General features: G+C 39.7%; 2 protein-coding genes across 2 annotated transcripts in view; both read left to right on the top strand.

The window, feature by feature from the left end:
* LOC107743207 (low-density lipoprotein receptor-related protein 4-like) overlaps positions 1 to 3608 on the top strand; it is a 5088-nt gene extending 1480 nt beyond the window's left edge. Inside the window, exons 2-7 of the mRNA XM_016556353.1 lie at positions 426 to 545; positions 647 to 877; positions 1898 to 2011; positions 2138 to 2257; positions 3070 to 3195; positions 3400 to 3608. Of these exons, the coding sequence (XP_016411839.1) occupies positions 426 to 545; positions 647 to 877; positions 1898 to 2011; positions 2138 to 2257; positions 3070 to 3195; positions 3400 to 3608 (920 nt within the window). The remainder of the gene's footprint in view (positions 1 to 425; positions 546 to 646; positions 878 to 1897; positions 2012 to 2137; positions 2258 to 3069; positions 3196 to 3399) is intronic.
* Positions 3609 to 3642: 34 nt separating this feature from the next.
* The window catches only part of LOC107743196 (low-density lipoprotein receptor-related protein 2-like), a 26422-nt gene continuing 17876 nt past the window's right edge, over positions 3643 to 12188 (top strand). The window contains exons 1-13 of the mRNA XM_016556344.1: positions 3643 to 3860; positions 3934 to 4102; positions 4194 to 4422; positions 4516 to 4635; positions 4721 to 4939; positions 5950 to 6270; positions 6360 to 6578; positions 6656 to 6823; positions 7180 to 7443; positions 7519 to 7734; positions 8266 to 8472; positions 8555 to 8818; positions 8915 to 9130. Of these exons, the coding sequence (XP_016411830.1) occupies positions 3643 to 3860; positions 3934 to 4102; positions 4194 to 4422; positions 4516 to 4635; positions 4721 to 4939; positions 5950 to 6270; positions 6360 to 6578; positions 6656 to 6823; positions 7180 to 7443; positions 7519 to 7734; positions 8266 to 8472; positions 8555 to 8818; positions 8915 to 9130 (2830 nt within the window). The remainder of the gene's footprint in view (positions 3861 to 3933; positions 4103 to 4193; positions 4423 to 4515; positions 4636 to 4720; positions 4940 to 5949; positions 6271 to 6359; positions 6579 to 6655; positions 6824 to 7179; positions 7444 to 7518; positions 7735 to 8265; positions 8473 to 8554; positions 8819 to 8914; positions 9131 to 12188) is intronic.

Raw genomic sequence — 12188 nt, 5'->3', positions numbered from 1 at the left:
TTAATTTTTTGCTGAATTGTAATTGTTTTAAATTTCGTTGTACAAGGGTCAGCATGTGTTCAGTTTTCATACATTCATAAAGACCTTGCCTTTCAGTGCCTTGGAAATGTCTCTTCTGTCATGACTGTTTTCACTCAATTCAAAATTCAGCAATGAATCATTAAATATAGAGCATGTATGTCTTTCACAATTGCAGGAAGAAAACTATATAATCGGCCACAAATAATTAAAATCTTTGAAACAAATGTTTTTATATCATTTTTACTTTCTTAGACGTTCGTGTGATTTTTTTTTTTTTGTTTGTTTTTTTTCACGTTTTCATTTGACCTACAAAAAACATCCAGATTGTATAAAGTATTGAGTCCTCATAATCCATGTGTGTCAAGAGCATTTAAAGTGAGTGACAGCTGTGAATGATGTTTCAGGTGTTGACGGAGGCTGCGGCAGAAATCAGTGGCAGTGTGATGATGGCGTGTGTGTGTCGCACAGATGGCGCTGTGACGGTGTCAGTGACTGCCAGGATGGATCTGATGAGATGGACTGCAGTATGTAGCCTTTATGCTCGCTTGTCGAATTAATTAGATTGCATCTGGCTGATTCTATGGAAGGAGGACACAAATAAACAAGCGTCTTTTTATGCCGTTAGTATGTCAGCCTGGAGATGTGGAGTGTGCGGATGGCTCCGGGTGTGTGATTGGGTCGGGTGTTTGTGATGGCCGGCCCCAGTGTCCCGATGCTTCAGATGAGTGGGACTGCAGCTGGCGTTTAGGGTGTCTGTCAGGTGACCGGAAGTGCAAGAACAACATTTGCATCCCACAAAATCTTCTCTGCAATGACGTCAACGACTGCGGGGACAACTCTGATGAAGAAACCTGTGGTGAGATGCTCTAGACGTGCTAAACCCTCATTAAACAATGTATGAATGTCAGTGCATTATCAACCTGTGGCTTTAACTGACTTTTAGTGGGACCATTTGGTTAAAATAAATGCAAGAAGAGACAACCTCTAATTATTCATGCCCTAACATGAGTGATACTGGGCCAGCCTATTCATAAATGCGAAATAGGAAGGATTCAGATAAATGTATTTAAATGTATTAAAGGGATAGTTCACCCAAAAATGAAAGCTACCCCATGATTTACTCGCCCTCAAGCCAATTTAGGTGTACATGACTTTCTTCTTTCAGACGAATACAATCGGAGTTGTATTAAAAAATGTCCTGGCTCTTCCATGCTTTATAATGGCAGTTGTTAAAAAAAAAAATTTTAAATGCTATTTTTCTTACACAAATGCATCGATTCCCCCGGAGTAGCATGGAGCACTTTTTTCTGATGGATGGATGCACTTTATTGGGCTTCAAAATCTCAACCACCAGCCATTATAAAGCTTGGAAGAGCCAGGATATTTTTTAATACAACTCCGATTGGATTCGTCTGAAAGAAGAAAGTCATGTACACCTAAGATGGCTTGAAGGTGAGTAAATCATGGGGTAATATTAATTTTTGGGTGAACTATCCCTTTAAAGTTTTGTATTGTTACATGATTATGCATGTAAATGCTTTTATTGTCCTGGTTCCATGTATAGCAAGCTCTGTGAACTCTTGGAAGTCTCCTAGTTGACACTAAAAGACATGTAAATTGTATATATGAAATTTATTTTGTATTTATGGAAAAAAAAAAAAATTGGAGGTGGAAACCATGTGACCGGTCACCCTCACATATTCTCAAAAATACTTTAAGCATCCATTGCAGAAGCCGATTTACACAAAACATTCATCGATTCGACACCCTGTACATTTACACAGTATTTCTGATGATGTTTAGAATATCATATTGACCTTTTTATTCATGGTCTCTGAGAGTCATGTTAAATATTTGCCTGACTGTGTTTTATTAGGTTCCTGTGGGAAGATGAACATCCGCTGTGCTGACGGCACGTGTCTAACCCCGAGACAGAGGTGTGATGGAGTTGCTCAATGCTCCGATAAGAGAGATGAGCCTCTTACATGTGGTACATAAAGACCCTCAGTATTAATTTTTAATGTTGAACATTTATTTATTTAGTGTTTTTATGAGTTATTTTAGTTTTTTTCCCCCCTTTGGAAAATGGTATGTTTCACCTTTCCATGTCACCTAGGTAAAAGTTGTCTTAATGGGAATGGCGGCTGTAGCCATACTTGCATTGACCAGCTTTGGGGAGCTTTGTGCACTTGTCCCACTGGAATGACTGTTTCTGCAAATGGACTTGATTGTGAAGGTATGTGTGCACTTTTGCCTCTAAGCCGGCTATATTTGGAATAGCAAGCTACCACACTAGTCATATCATTTCTGCAATATGCTGCATGTATACTGTTCTCTGGATGTGCAACAGTACTGGATAATTCTGCCTGGAATATTGTGTCCCACAACTAAATGTTCTGAACACCTCTTCCTTGACTTACTTGATTGGGCCAAAGGTCAAGACAGTTTACACATAACTTGATCAACAAATGAAACCTAACCAAACTTTTTTTTTTCTAAGTTAGACAAAAGCTGCACTGTCAACATGATGCAAATTACTGTACGTGTTTTCCAGAAAATATTTAAATAATTCGCTTTGGATAATAAAATATAATTCACGCATAATTCACCTATGCACAACAACATCTGACAATATATAAAAGCCAGTTTTACTTTGAAAAATGATCATATCATACTTAATTTATTCTCTCACTTTATAAATCTCTTTATACTGTACATGGAAATATATAGTTGCCTTTATATTTCAGAAATTGTGTCCCTTGTAAGAGGATCATAATGTTTGGGGGTCTTTGACATAAAAAGATTGAAAACCGCTATGCTGTACTATATTGTTTTGAATGTTCATCATTGCATTTGGCATACTGTTGCATAATAAGAATAATTTAAGTGATACAGTATGGTCTATACACTATTAATTCCAAACATACCCTTAGTATCGACAAACGTTCATCTTCCACTTGATACCAGTAGTAATCCATTTTAACAAGTAATTGGCTGTACACAAATACAGTGCAATGTTGTTTTCAGTTTGAGTTGATATTATTTCAGATGTCAATGAGTGTGCCCAGTCTTTTGGATCTTGTATGCACTTGTGCACAAATACACCCGGGTCTTTTCGCTGTCTGTGCCAGAATGGTTTCAAAGCTCTTGGCAATGGCTCTTGTGAAGCTCAAGGTAACTTATGACATTTTTTTTAGATTTTACAATTAATGACAAGTAGGGTTGCAAAGGGGTGGAAAATTTCCGGTAAATTTCCAGGAAACTTTCCAAAAATCCCTGGAATGTTCCAAAAAAATCCTGGAAAGTTTCCAAAATACCTTTTTGCAACCCTAATAACAAGTATACACTGGAAGCACTAACATCAAACGTTTTTGCAAGGAGCCGTGACGAAGATTTTGATGACCAGGAAGGGGCTGATTGGGTTAGTGAATATGAAGACCAGAATCTATGAGCCGCTCTTTACAAGTGAGAGTGACCCTATAGCCATGACCTACGATATCCAAAGAAACTTAATCTACTGGGCTGATAAAGATGGGAATATCTACAAGGCTTTTAAACGGAGGAGCACAATTCTTTATTCAGGCTAGTTGAGCACTAAATCCATGCAAAACCGCCTAAAATATGTTGGCCTCCACTGAAACCATATGTGTGTTTATTCTTCACTTATTAGGGCAGTCTGGTTTGCACAGTCTAGCCATCGACTGGCTTACTGGACAACTGTACTGGACGAGTGTTACCCAGAAAGCCATTTACACCGGTGCAGCTGACGGCAGTGCTGTAGGCATGGTCATGTCCAAAGAAATGGACCCGAGTGATATGGTCCTCAGCCCAACTGAGAGGTACAAACTGCTTTTTACCGTATTAGTACAGGTTTGAGAAGCACCGTTATATCTGGCTTTTTTCCTTTTGTAGTTTCATATTTTGGATTAATAAAGGAATGACTGAAGAGCTAACCATTGAGAGGGCGGAAATGGACGGTTTGAATCGGACAACACTGATTTTCATTACTGCACAGCTCCCGAGAAGTCTTACATTGGATGTGGCAGCGCGCCGGCTGTATTGGATCAGTGTTTACAAAGCGGTGCGATACGTTTGGGGGAAAAAAAAACACATTTTGTTCTCAGATTTATTGATTGTGTGTTCATGTTGAGTTCTTTAAATTGAAATTCCAGTCAATTGAGAGCATCAGGACGGACGGCACTGGACGGCACACCTTCTGGGATTTCCTTCAAGGACGTCCTGCTCAGACCCTGGCCGTGTTTAACGGCTGGTTTTACTGGGCCGATGAGAAAAAACTCTGGCAGGCTTCTCAAAATGTGCCTGCTGACTCACAAAATGGTTTCATATTAAAAGCCTCGCTTCCTCTCTTGAACATCTACCATGTGCTTCAGCAACCCCAAGGTGAATGAATTTTTGTGAACACACCTTATTTCTGAATTCTTAATGGTGGTTACACCACATCATTGGCTCCAAGCTTTGTGTTTTTGGATGTAGGTTTTGCTCCATGTAAGAACTCAGGCTGCCAGCTGTGTTTGCCCTCCAAGAAAAGTGCTGCGGGATTCACCTGTCTGTGTCCTGAGGGAGCGCTGCCCATGTCTTGGGGATCTTGTGAAAGTGTGTTGTTTAACATCTAATATTTAGCATTTTAGTTAAAGACGAGCTGCCTCTTGATGATATTTTCATCTCTTCTCATTGTCAGATTTTAAGGTCGCCTATGCAACAGCCACGGCCATATACAGCTTGGAGTTTGCAGGAAAGACTCCTGTGAAAACTGAACTCTTTACTTCAAATGAAGACATTCAGTCCTTTGACATGTACTGGCGGAGAGGATGTGTGGTTTGGTCTAATGGGACGGGCCACGTAAAGACTAACATACAGTCTCAGGACTTGTCCGAGTACATCCTGACTTTAAAACCTGGTATGTTGTTACTGTTTCCACTAGAGCCTTGAAACATACTCTACACAAGTACATGAGCACTGATGCCTCTTGCTATTCATGCTTGATTTTGTGAAGTCAAAATGTCACTGTCCACACTAAAAAAAAAAATAGAAAAAAACAGAAATTGCTAGTAAATTTCACAATTAATTACTTCGAATCGGCTAGTAACACATTGAATTAAACATGAAATTTTCAAGTAGAAAGGCTGAAATATTTTCTCGTAAAACATACTCTTGAATGCATTCTTAAATTATAATCTTTGTTTTATTTAAGCTTTGAAAAATAGTTATTTTAAAGTGCATTTATATTTAATAACGGGAAAAGGCCTCATTAAAAGAAAGAAATTCTTGAAAAGAAAGTAGTTTGGCATTATTTTTGTTAGTATGTAAGAAAAAACAGATTTGACAAATGAGCACTATTCTTAAGCACTGTTTTAATATGAACTTTTTTGACATTGCAAGGTTAGTACCAGATTTTAAAATGTCATGTGGTGCAACATTCCTAAAAACACAATTGTATTTATCAGTTAATAATTCATGATATTTGTCAATTATTATTTTTTTTACCTTAAAATATATATATTGAACTTTGATAACTGATATGTATACTCGTATGTGTAGGTGTAAGGAAAATTTATTACTTTTTGCTTGACGGTTACACTACATGACAATTTTTCTAGGGAATTGGCACTCTTTTTTCCCCCTCCTTTTTATGTTTTTTTTTTTTGGGGTGGGGGGGGGTCATGGTCAAAATATGTACTGTAAGCGCATGGGCTCGCAAGGGATCGGCCAACATTTGGTGAAATCAGTTTCTGGATTGGTGTTTGATTTGAGTTTACATGTTGATTCGGTGCATTGTGGATGGTTTTGTTTTTAATACTTAATGTACTTGGCCATTATAGTAGACCGAGACTCTTACGAAACATCTCCGCTATATTTATTCCAGCTCAAAGTAACTAATTCCGACTTGCCTTGTGTCCCTTACTCAAGCCTGCATCGTCAGAGTTGACCAGAGGACTGGGAATCTGTATTGGCTGGCCTGTGATGAACTTTCCATTGGCGTTTCTACCATTGGCCCCCTTGACCAGAGTATCTCCAGACCGCTATATCAAGCCAGAACTGCAATCCTAGACCTCTTTGTGGACTGGCAGAGAGGAAAGCTGTACTGGCTAGAGGGAGGTCAGATCATCAGAATGAAACTGGGTCTGATTGGTGGAAATGCAGAGGCTATCTTCAGCTTTGAGGAGGATGGAGTCAAAACCATTGTGTTTGACCGTAAAGTGAATGGCTTCCTTTGGAACATGGAGTCTTGTGAGTGTCTTTTCTTTGTCACTGAACCGTTAGTGTGCACGCTACAGGTTTGCATTTACTTCAGCTGAATGTGATGTCGTTTGCTTCAGACTTGCAGGTTATGAGTCTACTGAAGATGAGAAGGTACTCCGCTGGTAAAGACTGGGTCGTTCCTGGCTCTATCATGGCTGCTTATGAACCCTACATGGTGACCTTGTTCAATAACATCCTGACAGTGTGGAATCGCAAAGATGGAGCTCGCGTCTCAGGGGTGGCGGTAGAGAATGGAGTTGTTAGCTTATCTGTTGCCCTCAGGGAAGTCCAACAAGGTTTGTAATGTTCTTCTGGGTTTGATTTTGTGTCTTTATGCCACAGTTATTTATTTTTTGTTTTGTATGCACTTTAGATACAACAACCGAAGATGTGCGTCCTACTGAGGTGACTTGCAAAAGTCCCCAAGTCTCTTGTCGAGGATCAGCCGTGTGTATCAGCCGATCTCAGCGCTGTGATGGGAAGAGAGACTGTCCGGATGGATCTGATGAAGCCTCATGTTTGCACATGTGTGCAAAGCCAGGTATGCTTTATGCCAGGCATTTTTCACCCAAAATTCCTTTACTAAAAGTCCTTTACTGACCCTCATGTTGTTTGAATCCTGTATGACTTTTAAGTTTTCTAAATGCTTGAGACCTGTTATACAGTGTTAAAAAAACACTGAAAAATGACAGACAAACAAAGTTATGATGCTAATTTGTTTAATCATATTTATGTTCCACCTGGAGTATTTTAATGTTTTAAAAATTCAGCTTACAATATTTTTACCTTAATGTGATTTTTCCGTTTCTTTTGCTTTTTAGTTTTATTTCTGACTTGATGTGCATAGGTCATTAGACTCTGGAAAATCTTGGTTGAAAGACAACACTGTTTCCTTAGATGACTTCCTGTGTAAAGATGGAAGTAAGTGTGTGGAGAGGGATCTGGTGTGTGACGGCCGCTCTCACTGTGCTGACGGGTCAGATGAGATGGGATGTCCCACCATGGCTCCTGAAACCATCTCACTTCCACTGAAGTGTCGTTTGGGCTCTAAACTCTGTAAGGACGGGCGTGAGTGTGTGCTGTACAGTCAGGTGTGTGATGGAGAGATGGACTGTAAAGATGGATCGGATGAACAGGACTGTGAATATCAGTGTAAAGCAGGTAAAACTCATGTATCTGATCCCTAACGGTCTTATGTAACGCAAGACGTGTGTAACTAATAATGTTTCCTCGTAGATCAGTTCCAGTGCGCTCATGGGAGGATGTGTATCGACAGAAAGCAGGTGTGTGACGGCACACCTCAGTGTCAGGACCGCTCTGATGAACTGGACTGTTTCAGTCGCTCACACGCATGCAAACATCAGTGTGATAATAAAACTCGCTGCATCCCAGAGAGCTTCCTCTGTGATGGAGAAAAAGACTGTGTGGATGCCACTGATGAAGCCAACTGCTGTAAGTTTTGAAAAGATGCAGGTTTTATCATGTTAAGTCCATTTTTATTTTTTTCTCCCAGTCGGTGAACTAATCACTAACATCACCAAACGGAATCGCAAACAAGTTTCCCAAAGCTGGGTTTACAAATAGGTTTCCCAAAAATTCCACTTTTCATTGGTTAGACCAACAACTCCAACCCAAACTCACACCACTGGTTGAGTCCGTTTTTCTTCAATCTGTTCACTCATGTGGACAATTAATCTGCAAATGCTTTACTTCACTGTTCCTTATAAAGCTGGGATGGGTGAAAGTGTTCTAACATCAGAAAATGACTTAATTTACTCCTTTGAGCTCCACTAATAATGTTTCTTCTGTGTTGTCAAAAGAATTGTAACTCCTTTTTTGCTACTACACCTTTAGGACCTTTGTGATCTCTGTTATGATTGGCCAACCAATTACATAACCTTTGCATGTGAAATGAGTAACAGTCTTATTTGTTGTTTGTGTTTAACCTTTATTAAAACATGCCTGATCTCCTTATGTTCACAGCTGAGATTAAAAGAGGGGATATAAATTTGGTGACACTGAACAATGGCAAGTCAGGTTTGCAGCCTCCGCCTCCAGTCTGTAGAAGTCCATCCATGATGTGTCCAGGAACATCATTGTGCATTTCCCAGATTCAGCTGTGCGATGGGAAGATAGACTGTCCGGATGGTTCTGATGAAGTTTCGTGCATAGACACTTGTTCAAAACCTGGTAAATTTTCACTTGATCTTCAATGTAAATAAAGTTTTTCCAAAGAAAATGCTAAGCATGGACATCTGTAATGCTGTGCCAGGTGACTTCCTGTGTAAGGACAGAAGGAAGTGTGTTGATGGGAATCTGGTGTGTGATGGCCGCTCTCACTGCATTGACGGCTCTGATGAGGTGGCTTGTTACATGGAGGCTAGAACCTCAACCGCAGCGCTATTAAAGTGTCGTGTGGGCTCTAAACCCTGTAAGGATGGACGTGAGTGTGTCCTGCACAGTCATGTGTGTGATGGAGAGATGCACTGTAAAGATGGGTCGGATGAACAGGGCTGTGGTCGTCAGTGCCAAACTGGTTAGTGAAATCCCAGTACTCTCAAACCTTCATATCAACATTTTAGCCATTATATCCAAGTACTGACCTCACTGTGTCCTTGTTCCTCCACCGCAGGGCAGTTCCAGTGCACTTCTGGAGGGAGGTGTATTGAAATGAATCAGGTGTGTGATGGGACTCCTCAGTGTCCGGATAAGTCTGATGAAGCAGGATGCTGGAAACCCTCAAGGAGCTGTAGCATGCGCTGTGACTGGGACAATCACTGTATTCCTGAAGTCTTCATCTGCAATGGGGTTAGGGACTGTCGAGATGGCGCTGATGAAGCCAAATGTGGTGAGCCAACAGTTCTCCTGAATTTGGAAACCTTAGTTCATCCAAGATTGTATATAATAACTGGGTGTAAATTGTTGAAAAACAATGCAAGCTATACACAAAAATTGCAAGAGCATGTCAAAATTGCAAATTTAAAGTTGGAAACTGAGGTAGCTATGGTTCTTTTGTATTGTGACAGACATCCAATTGAAACATTGTGTGCATACATCTACTGATGCTCCTGGACATATCTTCAGTGATGTTCCTGAAATCCCTGGGTGTTTCAGGTCTTGCAATATCATACACCTTGCTCAAGGTGACCCTAAATGGCTAACTATTTATGACTCCATGGCTCTTCCCTTTTAAGACAGCCATCTTGATGCCCTTTCTGCCACTTCGGTGGTACTGCAGTCGGCTCTCCTCCTCCTCTCTCCTGCAATACCCATATTGCTGAAGGCTCTGACTAGTGATAATGTCCCACCTCCCAGAGAGACACTTAGTTTTCCATCCAGCCTGCTGACAATCCCACCTGTTTAGTTGATTCGGACATAAGGATTCATAAGTTAAGGACATAAGTTGACATTATTCGGACATTGCAGGGTAGTGGCTGCAACATCTTGAGGGAAGATCAGTTGCTGTTTGAGATCCACCAGCAACTGCCAATTCCTTGCAGAAGTCAATAAACCTTCAGATGTTCCTTTTTCAGGTGTTGGCTGCTTCTAGGCGGTGGTCCTTGGAGGGTCAGGATCTTTTGCCCACCCAACTCTTGTACTGACTGCTCCTGCAAATGTTTCAGGACCTGGTCATGTCTCCTTCTGTACCTATCCGCTAAGGATGTGCCCCAGCCAGGGCTGAATGATTCCATATTGGTCACTTTACTTTGCCACATGTGCAGATTTGATGGGATTGGAAGCACATCATACTTCCTAGATTGGAAATTTTATGAGGTGTAGCTTGGATTCCCACTGCTCAGCCCAAGTAATTTTCATCTCAACCACATTCTCCCATCTTATCCAATCTCCCTGTTGCTTTATTTTCCACCTTTTTGTAGGCTAATGCCTCCTCCGCTATTACTTTCACCTCCTCCTGGATTCCTGTGCCTACTCACACAACCTCCTCAACAGCCTCCTCAAGTCTTCACTTGGATCCCCTGATTTAGCCACATTTGGATCACATGAGTCACTGTAATATACCATATCACTGTCTCTTATTACCTTGAGTTCCTCCAAGGATTTAAAGGGTAGTTGTAAATTATTGTGGTGTGGAATAAAGCCATGCTGATTAACCCAGGCTTTGGGTAACACTATCTAAAAGAAAAAAATTAGCAGTAGGGTATTGGTCATTGGTTGAGATGTGAGCATTGCACTCAAATGGAGGCAGTTGATGTGGACTAAAAATTTGTATAAGTTAAGTATGCAGCATTATTTCATTATGAATTTAAAGCTAATGCTAACAGTGAGTTGAGGAGCATAGGTTTTTACCATTCTGCCATGAAGCAAGCTTTGAGCACTTATATAGAAGAGTTAATAATGCTCTGCTATCGTACTGCAGAAGTTTTGCAAGACATGACCAGCTTTTGTGTCCTGAAGTTCAATAGTAATTCCTTGAGAACAGTTTATTCCATTCTTGGTTTGCTAGTCTAGTCTTGGTATCATTTGATTTTAGACTACTGCCTAAACTACCTGGTTGCTTTATATGTCAGTCACTTGAACTTTTCCTGTCTTAAGTAGGGTTGGGTACCGAAACCCTTATGATGGGTAGGTAGCAGACCGAATCAGAAGGCAGATTTTGGTGCCTCATTTCAGTGCCTGAGATACCCTTCATTTTTTTCACGTTTTATGTTGCTGCCTTGTTAAACTGCTTTAAATTACTTTTTTTCCACATCAATCTACACTCCATACACCATACTGACAAAGCAAAAACAGAATTGTCACAACTTCGTAAATGTATTAAAAATAAAAAAACTGAAATAAGTACATTGCATAAGAATACTTTCGCAAGGCACTGTATATATGAATAATGTTAAATTATATTGCATTCATGTGATGAATTATCTCAGTAAGGAAATTATTTTTCCGATTATTCTGACGTGTACGCAAGTTGGAAAGCTCTGATAATACCAATCCAACACACATTTGTAGTAACATTCGTGTCCACAATTCTGGAAATGAGATCATCCGAGGAGCGCGTGAATGCAGCAGTTACACTTGCTCTGATGGCAGCATGTACCGTTTGCTAGCGACATTAAACGTGCTTAAATTAAAATGCCTAAAGCTAAACTTCGCTTGTAATGACTTGCAGTGAGAAGCGTTTCTAAACCCGTTGTCCAACAAAAGAGAACATTATAACGTTTTTACTCCACAACATCAGGCAAATTCTTCCTTTTGTGTTCTGATGAGGCTTCTTATCACAGAATGTTAAAAAAGGCTATGTCGATTAGCAATGGATACTTAATTATGAAAATACCCGAGATGGCTTAATGAACATGGATAAACTATATATTGTTGCAGTCGAGTGTTTAATGTCTTCATGTTTCATCATTCAAAACGTTTCTATCTTCTTTTTATTCAGTCACAGCGATGGCTGAATACCTTTGTCCATATTCAGTTTCTGCATGAGTGCGCCCTTCGGCTTACAGTATGAATGAAACGGACATTACATGTGTTTATAGTGCTAAATAATGTCCAATCCATACTATTTTGGGTAAAAATAGGAAAAAATAATACTTTTCTCAAAATATATTTAAAGAAAATATTATAATCCATGTTTTTCTCCAGTGTACAGAAGGTTTTCTTTGTTTAATTTGTTTCAAAAATCACAAATTGCCAAAAAAAAAAAAAAAAAACACTGAGCCCGAACCGAACCAAAAACTGTGGTATTGAACAGAGCTAACTGTATTGTTGCATCCCTACCAAGACTACTTTGCTGTTATTCATACTGTACCTGATATTTAGTGTTAAATTATTGTAGCTGAGTCAGATGGCTTAGGTTTTATTGTGAATTTATGTAAATTTGTTTGTATTTATATATTTCCGTATACTTTTAAACTTTTAATATATTGTTCGATTTAAATAAATTT

This window comes from Sinocyclocheilus rhinocerous, unplaced genomic scaffold, assembly GCF_001515625.1.
Source record: "Sinocyclocheilus rhinocerous isolate Xijiao unplaced genomic scaffold, SAMN03320098_v1.1 scaffold160, whole genome shotgun sequence".
NCBI lineage: Eukaryota > Metazoa > Chordata > Actinopteri > Cypriniformes > Cyprinidae > Sinocyclocheilus > Sinocyclocheilus rhinocerous.
Note: the sequence above shows the minus strand (reverse complement) of the source record. Positions and strands in the feature narration are given on the sequence as shown.